The following is a 15,283-nucleotide window of genomic DNA, read 5'->3' on the forward strand; positions in this document are numbered from 1 at the left end:
TCTAATACAGCTACATTGCTCACCTAAAGGCTCAAAAATTCAAACTCCTAGTGAGAAGGATGCCTTTACTGTTATTCCCACAGAAGCCATTTGCTACATTTGAAGGGATGATAGCCATTGTACACATTATTTAACTGAAACCTTCAGAAGTAGCAGCTGGGACCTGGATCATGACTAGAGGCTTGCTGCAAAAGCAGCTTTGGCCCTCCCACCTCTTGTGCCCAGTGGTGTTTGTTAGTTCCCCTGCCAGGCTTGGGCAGACCCCCAGCATGGGAGCAGAATGATCCCCCTGAGCTCTGTCCTTGAGATCCAGTGCAAGGACCAGAGAAAGGGCCCAAAGAGGGGCTTGTGGGGCCTGACTCCAGGGCAGACAGAGTTCATTTGCTGGCTCACAGTACCTGTTCTCTGGGTAGCTGAATCAAGACATGAACAAGCAGCTGGTGAGGGAGAAAAAGAGGGTCCAGAATAATGATCTGAACAGGGTCCACTGATAAACCATTTCACTGTAAGGCAGAAGACTCCTGGATCCATCTGTGGTAGTGTAAGATGCTTTTCCCAGCTGTTTCTCATTGCCACCCTCTTACCATATTGGTTTGTTGGAAGAGCACTCATGCAGACCTAGTCCTGGGCTTTTCAGCAGAATTAGTGAAATTGCACTAGAAGCAACACTTGAAACTTTAGCTGGACTGGTGTCACAGCTTGCACAGATGAGGGAAAACTTGCAGAAACAGCTCTGAAGACCGACCAGTGAGGGCCCTCAAGAGTTACCTCCTGGATGTGCTGAATTCAGAACAGGCTTAAGATTGGTGCCAGGTGCAAGTTCACACCAGTGGTGTACTTACACAACTCTAATCATAATATTCTGTTTTTATATTTATAGTACTTACATACATTCCTGATTTTAAGAAAAAAGTTAAGTTGTAAGTTTAAACAATGTCCTTCCATTATTTTGTTCCCATATACTTTTGTTCCATGGGAAACAAAAGTGAGTAACAATTGCTAAGTAATAGGCTAATGGAATTTGGTTTAAGTACTAAGGTTATTTGGTTTTAATGTTTTTGTTGGAGTGATCAAATGACAAAGGTTTTTCAGCCTTACTGTTATTTTTGTAACTATGTGATAAGTTATTGAATACCACAGAAATTGCTGTTGACTGAATTATTTGACTAAGACCTGTTAACTAAACTAACATTTTAAGTAGATGTTATTTATGTAGCCCTGATTCCTGGCTCTCTTCTGATATCCCTGCTTCACTTTCTTCATTTTATCTTTTTCTTTCCTACAGGAGAATATAGCACATACCTTTGCATCATTTTCAGTTCCTTTCTTTTTTCACCTCCTATCTTCTTCCTTTTCTCCCCACTCTTCACCACCTCCACCCCTGCATCTTCTGTTTCTCCTTTCTTCTGCCATTTCTTGATTCTGTCTGTGTACTGAACTTCTCTTTTTGAAATTCATCTTATCAGTCTCTCTCTTTGCCTCACATGACCATCACTCACCCACTCAAACCAGAGCATCTGTGCACAGTCTTAGAAACATTCAGGTACTTAAAACCTAGAGAATTACTGTATTGGCATGAATATAAGTCAGGAAAATAAAATATCCCTGAAACACATATTAGAATAACCTCTAGTCTGCCTTTCCCACCTGCTCCCTGCCAGTGCATTGTCTGCTTGCCAGACCTGGGTGTGTTCAGGGGTTCTGTCTGAAGTTCCCTGGGACCTGGGCCAGCCCTGCTGCCTGTGCACCCAGCCAGGGCTGCTCCAGGTGCTGCCTGTGGCCACCAGCACCACTGCTGGGCTCTGACAGCATAACACAGTCTGTCCATACTTGAAACACAGTCTCTATAAACAAATGCTGGCTCTTTTTCTAAGTAGTCTCTGTAAAAATAAATAAATGTAGTTATATTTTACTTAGGCTGCTATGGTAAAAATACTGACTTCAGATTAAACAACACAAGTAGATTTTGCTCAGCATTGATTTATCAGTACTATCAGGTTGCCAGAAAAGGGACAGGTATTAGTAGTCCTGCCATATTGTTCAAAGGTTTGTTCTTTTGTCCCCATTTAATGAATAAATTGTGGCACTCCTTGAAACCAAGTTCCTGTTCCAGACATTCCTTTTTTTCATTTTCGTTTTGTAGAGGTCATAAAGGGCTTCTGATGCAAGCTTTCTTAACTGATTTTTTTTCCTATTGCTTTCTACCTATTAAAACTGTAACTTGATTTCTCTGCACAAACAGTGCCTTTACTGCCTTTATCATGTAAGCTGCTTTTATGGCAACTGTATTTTTCCATGCAAGTCATAAAATAAAAACGTACATTATTTTTGGCATTCAACTGGTTCCATAAGGCTTATACGGCAAACTCATAGATAGATAGATCATTTCACTTCTCTGAACAGTTGTGTAACTTGAGTAAATTTTATTTCAGAATTAAAAGCCAATGAGTGGCTAGAAGTTTCTGTCTATATAATACATTGATATTATTTAGAGTAAGTCAGTGCTGGTATAGAAATAATTTTGTTTAGAAATGAAATGTTACTTTAACTAAAGTGCAGAAGCTTTCATTTGGAAAAACGATCTGATGCCATAGCAACAGATGACAATCACAAGCAGCTTCCGGGAGTTGCCTGCATTCCTCATCCCTCACTCTGGCCTATCCACATCCATGGTGCAAGAGATGAATTCTGAACTCAGTTTTCTAACCTTGCTTGGAAGAAACTCACTCCCCTTCTTGCCAAGTGTGAAGCTTCAGTTCTAGAGCTTGTGGAAGAAAATCAAAAGTACATCCGTGTGTTGAACATGCAACTTCTCTACTGTTACTACAAAACCAGAAGACCATTTGCCTCAAAATGGATTTCAGATCAGACTGACATGATATGAGAATATATTTACAGATTATATTTTAATTTTAAATAATTTGTATATTTTCTTTTTAGATTCAACTGTAGATGGATGTAATCTGTGAGTTTTTAACAGTTTAAATGCTGTTTAAAAACCTCCAATAACAGTAAATGTATTAAGCCAAATAGAGCTGTCAAAACTAAAATATTCAGGTTGCAAATGAATGCATATAGACAGCTGGAGAAACCACAGTGTACTTGTGTTTGTACTTCAATTCCAGCTTGAGATATAAGTGTAGGAAACAGGCTACCCATTTTTGTTTTAAATTTGTAACCAACTCTTGTTTTATTTGCCCAGTGTTGAGATTTTTTTTCTTCCAAATGGGCTTGTAGTCCTATATGTCACCCTTTCTTTGTTGTACTTGGTATTACAATACTGGAGAAAGAAGTATACAAAAATGGTACCAGTACAGATTCTACCCTCTGCCTACACTGACTCTATCAATGGAAATTTGTTTCTGAGTTCTCACCTTTCTGTCACAGGTCTTGGGAACGATTGTGGCAGCAGTAAGTTTGAATTTTCATTGTTGCTGATGATTCTGATGTTGCTGGGTGTAGTGTTTGCTGACCTTGAACCTGTTGAGTGGCTTCAGTTCTGACTCCAAAGAATGTGCTACATCCAACTTTTCTCTAAAACTATGAGAACAAAAAAGCATCTCACTCCTTAATAATTTAAGAAAAAGTCTACTGGAACCATAAAATGTGAAACTTGTGTATGTTTTAACTTGTTAATTAAAGAAGCAATAATTGGAATCTTAAAAGAGTCAAGTGAAATCTAATGTTACACACTTGTGCTGTGTTGTAGTCTTGTAATTTCCAGCACTACTTGCGGAATTCTTCACATACTTCTCCTCTAATCAGTCTGTAATTACTATGTGGTGTAATTAGATTAATATACTTTCATTTATTACAGCTATACATTAGAGGAAAATTTTGTACTTCTGCCTTTATATTTGTCCTGTATGAATGGGTACAGAATTCTGTACGTGCATTAAAGCAGTGTCAACCTACTGAGGTGAAGAACAATCAATTTAATGATGCTTGGAAGCTTTCATTCTCTAAGTCTCTCTACTGTTTGGGTTTTTTTTCCTTTTTTTTCTTCTTAGATGCTGAGTACCAATGGAAGGGGCCCTTCTACTTCATCCAAGGAGCAGATCCTCAGTTTGGACTGATGAAAGCTTGGACACATGGAGACACTAATAATGGAGATGATGAATGGGGAGAAGAAATTAAATTAGCAGAGCAAGCAGTGCAGGCCGTTAACAAACTAAACCCTAAACCCAAGTTCTTTGTGCTGTGTGGAGACCTTGTCCATGGAATGCCAGGTAAGGCAATTAAAAGTGCAGAATGGAGGTAATAACTCCATTTTTTTATATTTCAGATTGGCAATAAGGCTAATTTACTTGACTTCAAAATAGTCTTTCATAAGTATCATTAGTATTAGTTCCTGTTTTGGTATTTTGGGGGAAAAAAAGCTGTGGTTTGTAGCTGGTTCTTGAGATATTATTCTGATTTTTTCATCTGACTCTGTGTAGCATTCATCTTACAGCTGTACATCTGTACATTCATTTATTAATTGCTTGCTTTGAGATGACAAGGAGGGGCTCTAGCCACTGGGGAAAACTAATGCCAAGAAAATAGCAAAAACTAGAAATGGCTTTTTGGGTACCTAAAGTGAGTAAGGCTCAGAGAATTCTGTAGATTTCTAGTGCTTAATAGATTCAAATATTTAAGTTCTTAAAATGCTAAAGGTCAGTGAGTTTGAGCTCTAGCAACTCTGTCCTGTGGTTGTGGGACTCTGAGCTCAGTGTGTTTCTTTGTACCCTGAGAGGAAGAACAAAAAACCATCCAGAAAGGTGAGTTACAAGAAAGAGAAGTACTTTTCTGGGAAGTGGAATTAGACGTGGTGTTACCTGCTGAGAAGTGGTCTGGAAAGCAGAACTGAGCACGGTGTCCCACATTTGTTAGCCCTGATAAGCAGCAGAGCTGCAGGCAGCCCTGGCTCTGTCACTGCCAGCACCACAATGCACCCAGGGAGCTGCAAACATCCTGTGCCTTGTGCTCCACTCTGCTTCACACTCCACCTGCACCTGAGGAGCTGCTTCCCAGCCCCTGCTCACACAGCAGGGCTTCCAGCACGTTGGAGACCTTTCACTAATTCCTTCAGTGTCCCACAGTGATAATTTTAAGACTTTAGCTGTCAAATTGATTGACAGTATTTGTAGGCTTTCTTCTGATCGGAACACAGTTTTGCTGAAAGAGTGGGAAAGTGTAAAAAACAACAGATTTAAGCTTGATTGAATCTACTGTGTAACACCTCAGTAGCTTGACCATAAAGTATTCCATGATGCAGTTTTATTGGCTTACATGCGTCCATTAATTGTGGAATCATCTTCCTATAGCAGAGTTTCAATAAATGTTTTGATTAGGACCTCTAAGTTGTGTAGGTGTTCCAAATATTTTGGTTTCAGTATCTCTTGAAAGAAAAGTCAGGACAAATAATAAGTGTTATACATCCTGTTTAAGGGATCTTTCACTCTAAAAATTTAGAAAATCCAGGAGGCTAAGTTGGTTTCTGTTTACCTGGATATTTTTCAAATACTCATGAAACAGTGCAAGGTTCTGAGTGCTTTTGTCTCTTTTAACTTCAAACAATATTATGCTAAGGCTTCTCTGTTGGTAGAGTTTAAGTGTGAACTAGAGAGCCAGCAATCTTCTGACTCCCACTGGGCACTGAATGGCTGGATACAGTAAGTCTTGTGTGTGGTACTTCTGGTATTTGGTTGGGTTTTGTTTTTCTAGCAATGGTTCTCTGTAGTCATTATTGTCCCTTTTGCCAGTGTATGTCTCAGACTTGGTAATGTTTTAAATACAAACCTGTCAGGGCTTTGCAAAACATCAGCATTATTCATTTTGCTAATAGACATGTGAAAGAAACTGAGTGGTTTGTACTGGTGAGATCACCTCCATTGTGTGATGGATGTGCTGTGCCTTGTATAAATATTTGAAGCTGCCTCATGCAATTTCCAAGAAATTGCAAGAACGAGCAGTTCATTACTCAGTAAACTTAATGGTCTTTTCCAGGCTAAATGATTCAATGATTCTATGATTACCTCACTTGAGCCACCATATTTTAACTTCTCTAATAATTTATTGGTGATTGAAATTATGTTAATAGTTTTCAAGCCTGTGTTATCATGTAGTTATATAAAGTGGTTAAGGAAATGCACTATTAAAAGGAATTGTAGAATATTCAGCTGGAACAATTACTTCATTATTGCCTTTGTGTTTATACAAATGGCTTGCTCTGCTGTGTGTTGATAAACATAAAAGTACAATTTAACCAGTAAGTTGTACATAAAAGGACAATTTTACAGCCCTTTGTCTTTCTGTCTAAACTGATGACAGAGATAACAGTGGCTTGCTCTATGGTGCAGATATCTGTGGATCAGCAGTCTTGGAGTAGTTGCCTAAAAGGACAGGGAGATTATACAGCTTTTTAATCAATTCCTGTTGGTAAAAAGTGAGTGAGCAATGCAGATCTTCCTCTCTTCTCTTAAAATATTTTATCATGGAGTACTAAGGGTAAAGTTTTTGATGGACTGTTTTAAAGTATGCACATTTAGCTGAACCAGTATTGAAGCCTTTTGCAGAGGAACTCCAAGAAATCTCAGAATTCCAGCAGCTAGAAGTGATGAACAGAATCCTGATCAGCTGGGAAGCAATCAGGCACAGCACTTGGAATCCATTACAGATGTCATTAGAGCAACGAAGTAATCATATCTTGGTATTTAGCTGCTGATTAAAAGTAGTTTGTACTCTGAATATTATTTCCAGAAGTTTTTCTTGATTACATAATCAGAATAGGATATCTATTCTTGGTAACACTAATATTGTGGTACAATCACATCAAGAATTTTAAGTGTTACCTTATAGTGCTACTGTCTCACTGACTATAATTTCTATGAACTCTATGCTTACACTTGGATATACCATGACAATGAAGGACTTCCTTCTGAAGGCATTTGTGTGCATTAAGTATAATATAATATAATATGACAAAAATGGTAATCTGTAAAATATTGTTGACCAGATTATGTGTTTATTTGACTGTATTTTTCTAAAACTCTGGAAATTGATTTCTAAAAATGTTACTGTTCTCATGTCAAGTTGGATCCTTCTGTTTGGTTTTATGAAAACTTCCCATATTGTTCCTTTACCAATACACCTGGAGCCCAGCAGTCCAGTTCCAGTCCAGCAGCCAATTCCTCACCCATCTTGTTCTCCACTCATCCAGACTGCACCATCCCAGCTCCACAGCCCTTTGATGATTATAGAGCAGTGCCTCACAATGACATCAGCCAGCTCTCTCAGTACTCTTGGATTCATCCCATCAGTCCCGTGGGATGGCCTGGGTTGAAGCTTTGAGGAGATTCTGGTTCCATCCCTAGTGTTTCCTGTGCTCCATTAGCTCTGGGAGAATGTTTCAGTGCAGGGAGGCAAGGGAAGCTCTGAGTACCTGCTGCTTGTCACTGCCTCACACAGCAGTGAGCTGTATTTTCTTTATTGTTTTATTGCTAAAGTAGCAGTAGAAGCTTTTGCTGCCTTCTGCTAGTTGCAGCCCTCAGAGCACTTTCCCTGTCAGCAGCCCTGCATACCAGGGTACTTTTTCAGTATTCTTCCTTTCAAGTGTGTCTTTGGTTCCAACTCCCTTTTATGTCCTTTTTTCATTGGTTCTCAGGCATGAGTTCCTCATTTAACCAGATCATTCTCCTTATAGCCTACATTTTTCTCTCTTCCTCTGCCTTCCCTGAGTATCCAGAAGGACCATTCTTGTGTTCATAGCACCTTGTCTTTGAACACTGTCAACCCTCTCAAACTCTTGCTTTCAGAACAGCCTCACACATTCCTGTGGCTGATCCCTGAATAAGCCAGTGTGCTGTCATGAGGCCCCAGATGTGCTCTCTGCCTTTCCTGCTTCCCTCAGGATCTTGAACTCCACCTTGGAGGCTGCCAGGATGAACACACCCCCCAGCACTCCTGTGTTTGTGAGTAGTAAGACCAGGACAGTGGGCCCTGGTTGCCCTGTCTGTGTCCAGGGATTGTCCCAGACTCCCTCCTGGCTTCCAGATCCCCTGGATTGCTGTCAGCAGATGTCAGGGATGTTTGTATCCCATAAGTCCCAGGGCAATCTAGAGACTTTTTCAAGTTGGTCATAGGAGACTTAATCCGTTCTTTTGTCCTTTTTGTGTTGTCTGTGGCAAAATCCCACCTTTAGTGGCTGAGCTCTTCCCCAGTCCTGACTCAAGTTCAATCAGGCTGGTGTCTGTTCCATAGAGTAGTACCCTCCAAACATGGGGCAAACTCCCCCAACTTCTTTCTTGCTTGTCCTCCCTGTTCCAGTTTAACATGAACATCATGCTTCCTTCTCCTACGCTCATACCTCCAGTGTAGATTGGTGTCCAGGAAACAGCATCAGCATTTCAGCACCTTTTGTTACAGCAGCAGAGAATTCAGCTGTTGGCAGCCAAGGTCACCCTGCTGAAGCCACTGAGGAACACTGACTGTGAAGCTGAGAATCCAGCAACTATTTTTAAATGGCCGAATTCCTTGAGAGAAAATTGTTTAACTGCATTTTTTAAATGATGCTACTGCTATCAGTAACTTGATAGTTCTAGCCAGGAAAGTTATTTATGTGATGTATTTAGTCCAGGTGTTTAATTTTTTTTCATTAATTGTTCTGGCTACATGGGTAAAAGAACAAGACAGCAAGTCTCTTTCAAACTTCCTTAGCTCTGACTGTAATAAAATGTAGCTGTTTAGAGACTAAATGAAACGAGACTTGTCTAATAATGTGTATAATCACAAAAAACCTGATAGAACTTGATTAAGCTTGATCTGTTAGCAGTGTGATAATGGATCAGTGAGCAAGTAATGTTTATGCTTGCAGTTTTAAATTCATTTGTGTGTATATGTTAATTACAAGAAATCAAAATCACAGGAATTTACTATTACGGCACTTGAAATACACTGTGAACACTTGTACTAATTATTTTAGTTCATGTGAAGGTATAATAATCTCTAATATACACATTCCTACCCAGGTCATGCAGTGCTGTAATCTCACATCAGCCTTTTCTGTCAATTAAGCCCAAGTAGTGACATTTTTCTATTTTTTTGATACTTTTGTTTCATATTATTAAATTGTTTAATTAAGGGTTTTCAAATCATTATTTAGAACACGTTTCACCATTTGTGCTTTTATAAATGTATATTTTTTAAGTTGAACAAGCTAAAACATCTGATTGTTTCAATCAGCTTTACAGAGCTGCAGTCATATCTAATAATGTTTTCTTATTGCTCCTTGGTGTGCTTGCTGTCTGTATCTCTCACTCTCTTTGTTAGGCCGTACTTGGATTGTAAGAGCTTCCAGGACTGTGTCTGTTACATATTTTCCTGTTTTTCTGAGCCATCTAATGTGTGTTTCAGTCTGTGAGCCCGGGCATGTGTTGTTACTGTGAATAGTTTAAACAGGAGGTGACAGAAAAGGCCCTGACAATAGCCAAGCTGAAAACAGAGGTTCCCCCACTATACACAGCTCATTGCTGATGTGGTCGTGGTCACTGAGGCACTGCAGCCTTGAAAGCTGCCAGAAGATTACTTTGTGTAATGGGGGAAAATACAGCCAGGCAAGGCCCCAGAGCTGCAGCAGCTTGTGCTGTGAAAGGTACAGACTTACCTTCCATGACTGGCGTCCTGCAAAAAGCAGTCATGAATTTGGGAGAGAATTGTCAGTGTCAGAATCCCTGTGGGACTGCGGGAGATGCAGGTGTCCTTCTTTCTGTCCTTCAAGCATCGAGCCCCTGCCTACAGCCAGGATGTGTGGCTGTCCTGCTCCTGCTTCCAGGGGCCCCAGCTCTTGTGGGACATTCTCTGGTGCCAGCCAGCTCCCCCTGCCTGCAGGCTGGGCTCTGTGTGTCTGTGTGTGCATCACTGGTTTGCGTTTTCCCCCAGGAATTCGCACGTTCCACTAACGCTCTTAACTCCTCCATAAAGCCTCAATAAGGCACATCAGCTCAGTTCAGCTAATTACAATTTTGGGCAACAGTATGTTCTTTATGTGAAAAGTGAAACTGCATGTCTCCTCAAAATTATATACCCTATCCTCTCTCCCATGCAGTGTTTCTTCGTATAATAAAACAGGCGATGCGCAACAAGATTTTAAAAACAGGTGCCAAATGTTGGGATTCTGAGTTCATATTTAGACAGCAAGTAAGTGACAGTTTTTCAAATCAGTACTTCTCCATTTGACTCCTGCTTGACAATTTGATTATCAGAATATGAGATGAGATGGGCATACTGGCTTTTATACAATTAGTCCCTCTTATGAGCTGTGACACGTCCACAGAGGAGAGTGAAGTTATTTACATTCAGAATAGACAAGCTGCAGAGCTGAGGAACATCAGAACTGATGGTTCTGGTGGCCAGACAGTGGTATGGCTTCATTTCTGTTTATAATCACTGTAGCATTTGAAGGCATCCTCTCTCCTGGGAGAATCACAACTGCATTAGCTTGAGTTTCATTCCCATGCCCAAATTGTGCAGCTGCCATGGTCCAAAATATTTGTCTCTCTCTGTCAAATGTGGAGTGCCTTAGCTTGACTCCTTCCAAAAATGTAATTTTTATAGACAATAAATCTTGAGACACAGGCTGCAAGGAATAATTACAAGCACCTTACAGGGTAACTCTAAAAAAACCTCTTTAATTTGCTGATTTTCTAGACTGGGGAATGCACACACCATAGCAAATGTTCTTAGTCAAAGCATTATTGTTTAAAACCTATTTGTGAATGTTCTGAATTCTCTTAATTAAAAACCATATTGGGGTGGTCAGGAAAGATCAGTGAATACTTAGTTTGTGTAAGAGCTGAAGTTGGTAGGTCCCAGGAAGTCTTACCTGTCTTTTGGTCCAGGATCCACTAAAAAGGAGCACTGAGGAAATGTCCAGTTTTATCACACTTGATAAAGTCCACAGTCATTTGGCCATGTGTGTTCTTCCTTGTTAGGAATATTGCCCAGGCCTTTGCTGTGCAGAGCTGTGCATTTGCAGCAGCTGGGCTGTCCATGGCCAGGCAGGTGCTGCACTCGTGCTGGCCTGGTCACACTGCAGGGACGAGGTGTTGGAGCTGGAGATCTGCTGCTGGTGGGTTTTGCACACAGCATGAGAGAGGAGTGTACTGCTGAAATCTGCATGCAAATGCACAAGCTGCCATTTATACATTTGTGAACTGAATAAATTACAGAGAAATGTCAGGTCCAATTCAAGTCCTTAATGCTATATACAGTGATTTGGTAAGACATTCCACAAAGGAAAAAACCTGTGAACTGCTTTTATTACTGCTTTTTAACTACCATTAAATAACCAATTTTGCTAAAACAAAGGATCATTAATTTATGTGTAAAATTTGGCCAGATAAAATTAGGCTGCACTGCTAGCCCTTAAGTGAGGCATGTATATAAGGAGATATTTTGTCAAGTTTTAATTTTAACTAAAAATAGAGTAATTCTCAAAAAATCCCTTTCTCATCTAGAAGGCAAGAGCATGAATGCTGATGTTTGATTTGTCCATATAAAAGGCATATGAGCAGGTCAAAAAATAGTGTCTTAAAATAGGCTCCACCTTTAAAAATGGCTGTAAGCATTTCACCTTTACTATATTTACCTTTTTTGCTATTTGAACTGTCTGCTTGGTTCACAAACAAAAGCAAGTTTGTGTATTTTTTTAGCTCCCAGCAGCGTGGCACAGCTGGGGAGGAGGCAGCTGTATTCCAGTGTCACTTGCAGTTTCAGCAGAATTGTCAGCTACATCCCAATTCCTGAATCTTTGTCAGTGGAGAATTGTAATAGAGCATGAAGTAGAAAAGACACAGATGACTTTTTAGGTGCAAGGCAGAAGCAGAGGCTTTCAAATGTTTATACTGAGTCAGGGTATAGGTAAAGGTTGTATTTGTTTGAGTGCAAGGTAACATTTCTATTAATATGTTACTGCCTGATCAATAGGGCAGTGTTTAGGTGTGACCTAGTTTCCTGACCACAAGCTGGTATAATCTAACTAAACTCACTGCATCTGTTTCTTCTGCTGTTGTAACCTAACTCTGATATGCTTGGTAGGATGGAACCCAAACCAGAATGATTCTTGGCTATTTTCTTCTCCAAACTCTTACACCAATGTTGATTAATAATGGCTAAGAATTTGGGTAAGCAGCACATTAGTTGTTAAATATCTAATAATAATGGTTTAAAGAAATGCCACTGTGGTTGCATAAATAAACATTTTGTAGTAATTATCTGATTCTAGTAAAACCTAATGGAGCGTTCAAAGCCTCAAACAGCTTACTGTGAAATTAAATTTGCTCTAATCACCCCAGAGTAGGGAAGCATCAGAGATCTCCACACAAGTCCAACAGGCTCATATTGCAGAGAAACCACTGGGCTGTCAGAAGATGTTTAATCTTCAGCAGGTATACATTTATTTGTATTTTAGACCATGTTCTCTAGTCTAGTCTACAGTTGAATTTAGAAATCTGATTACAGATCGATATCTCTGAATATTAAAATCTTGGAGATGTAATTAGCTACACAATTTTCTCAGATCTTACATTTATGATACAAATACTAGAGACAGTACTAAAAATCTAGTAAAAGTACTGGATCTTTTTATGGAGTTTTTTAAATTAAGTTTGGTTTTGGTAGTGTAGCATAGAGGTTTTTTTTTCTGTTTGTGATGATTTCATCAGAAGCACAGACCCAAAGGCAGTGGTGGCCTGTGCTTGCTGTGACAGCTCTGTGTTGCTGGGAGATGAGCAAGGATAAGAGCAGAGTTGAGCTTAAGTGAAGGATAATACTTATTTTCACAGCAGAGCATGGAGCAGTAAATGCCATGAATTAGGTTGTTCTGTGGGCACCTGTGTGCCTGGCACTCAGAAAAATGTCAGCATTTGCAGTTATTATATTTAATGTCATGCACTGAAACCAGGAGCAGTTGATCCCCTAATAGGCTTCCTTGTTCCTTGGGGATTTTGTAATTGCTTTAATTGTTCATTATTAGCTTAAACTAGAGTTAACATTTCTTTTTGTTTTAATGCTCAAAGTTATGTAATAAAATTAATTTATATTTTCATGTAAGAAAATTTTTGTGTGATCATTTTTTGAACCTCAGAACAGATTATTACTTGTTTCGAATGTACTGAAAAAGTCACAGCTGTAGACAAATGAGTATTCCAGATTCTGCTTTTCACTGGAACTAATGAAATGAGGTTCTTTGTAAGTTAGACTGAGTAGTCAATCCGTTTGTTCAGGAGTGAATATAGTAATATTTACATTATTTTTAACTATATAATTTTTTGTTCATCATAAAATTGTCTTCAGGCTATTTGAAGATTAGAAATATATATGTCTAAAGAAGAAAGAGGAGACGTTTTAGCTATTACAGCACAGACTAAAGCAAAAAAACCTATTTCAGAACATGACCATAATGGGTTTATTAAAATGGATCAGCTTATTCCTGCACGTAGTAATTTGGAATGACACGGTGTGTTGCATTAGTTCATTACAGCAGACACCAGAGGGGGAGTTTTTAATTTTAAAGCGAGAAACAATGAAGAGCACTGGTAAGACTGATCTGGGTGCCAGGGAGATTTCCTTTCTATGCTGTGCCCTGTCCATTAACACATTTTTGTAGCCTCCCAGGACAAAAGAGAACGTGGAGACCAAAGTGTTTCGTTCCACTCATGGCCCACGAGAGAATCACTTTCATGGGATGATCAGTTGTAAGAGATGAGCAGAGGGAGGAGCCTGGCCCTGGCAGTCAGGAGGAGTCACCCCTATTGATGGGATGGGGAAGGGCAGGAAAGGAGGCAGCACAGTGGGGAACAGTGTCAGAGCTCTGGGGTGGGGAAGCTCCATTTGCATCAGTGCTCTGAAGAGATGCTGTGGGTTGGTGCTTTGAAAAATGGCAAGACTGGAGCTCAGATTTCTATGTTAATGCAAAGCAATCAGATGTAGCTGCAGAAGGAGCCTGGCAGGTACAGTGTGGTGTTGATGATACCATTGGGTTTGGACCTGTGATGTCTTCCAAGTGACAGTGGCACCAGTGGGGCTGTCCCTGGGGAGGGGTCAGCACACAAGGAGGGTGTAGGATCTTCCTTGTAGCCCTCTTAGTCTGGAGCCAACAGCCAGGTATCCAAGGCAAGGGCAGAGATGAAAGGCAGTCCTAGTCTGACAGGAGGAGGCTGCTTTCCCACAGAGATGGAGGTAACAGTTACATTTCCTCCAGAGCATGGTTGAGTGTAGCCTTGGAGCCCTTCCTCCCTAGAAATTTAGGGAATAGTGCTAGGGGAGGTCCTTTAAATGGAGGAGTAGGGCAACTGTAGGCAGTTATGAAAACACACAAAACAGGACAAACGTCTCAAGACTCAAAATAGTTAGACTCTTTGATTGAAGCAATTTTGATGCACTGTAAGGCCCAGGAAAATACAAATCTATCTCTTGTTGTTTTTTAACAATCATGTAATTGCTTTCATCAATAATTAGTTGTCTTTTGATGTCAGAGTATTCTGGTATCATCATAAATTACAGAAGGAATGGGCCCAGTGCTTTTCTAAATCTTGTTTTCATAGCTGGTGTTTTGACATTTTCTATTTTGCTTTTATCAAATGTAGGTACTATTTCTATTTGATGTTTCCTATAGTATTTTTGTCTGCAATGTATGCAGTCTCTTGGGTTAAATGTTAAACAGATTGCAGTTGTCACATCAGGGCCTTTCAAGAGTGTTGCTGGCATAAAACTTGGTTTTTTTCTTTTTTATCTTCTTCAAACTGAAAATCTGTGCTTTCCATTAAAAAACAATGTGATTGCTGCTCTTCTAAGTTTGGGACACTTAAGATACATTAAAATACTGAGACTGAGTAATGAGAAATCCAGGAAATTATTTTGCCACATTTTTGCATATTGGTAAATTATTTGAAGATGTCTGAGCTAAAGGGTTCTCTTGCCTTGGGGGGAGTACTAAGACTTCACCTAAGACCAAGCCAGGAAGGCCTGGGGGTACCACCTCATAATGGCATCATAATCCCCCCCCCACCCCTTCTCCCTCCTGATTAATATCAGTAGAAAAACTGCTGCTGTTGTTAATTAATTGATAATTTTTCATTTGGGGGAAAAGTTACAGTGTTGTTGGGGGTTACTGTAGAGGAAGGATTGTGTTATACAAAAATTGCCATCAGCATTGCAGATACAGCTTGGGGGGAAACAATGCTCTAAATTGTTTTTAAAAACTGGTGCCTTACAAAAACTAAACCCAACCCAATCTTAGAGTGGT

At 39.8% G+C, this 15,283-nt stretch overlaps 1 protein-coding gene across 2 annotated transcripts in view; it reads left to right on the top strand.

Annotated features, from left to right (window-relative positions):
* Positions 1-15,283, top strand: part of CPPED1 (calcineurin like phosphoesterase domain containing 1) — a 56,545-nt gene that overhangs the window by 22,417 nt on the left and 18,845 nt on the right. For both annotated transcript variants that reach the window (XM_066560652.1, XM_066560651.1), the window contains exon 2: positions 4,011-4,229. In XM_066560652.1, the coding sequence (XP_066416749.1) occupies positions 4,076-4,229 (154 nt within the window). In that variant the 5' untranslated portion in view covers positions 4,011-4,075. The remainder of the gene's footprint in view (positions 1-4,010; positions 4,230-15,283) is intronic.

Source organism: Molothrus aeneus, chromosome 16 (genome assembly GCF_037042795.1).
Source record: "Molothrus aeneus isolate 106 chromosome 16, BPBGC_Maene_1.0, whole genome shotgun sequence".
NCBI lineage: Eukaryota > Metazoa > Chordata > Aves > Passeriformes > Icteridae > Molothrus > Molothrus aeneus.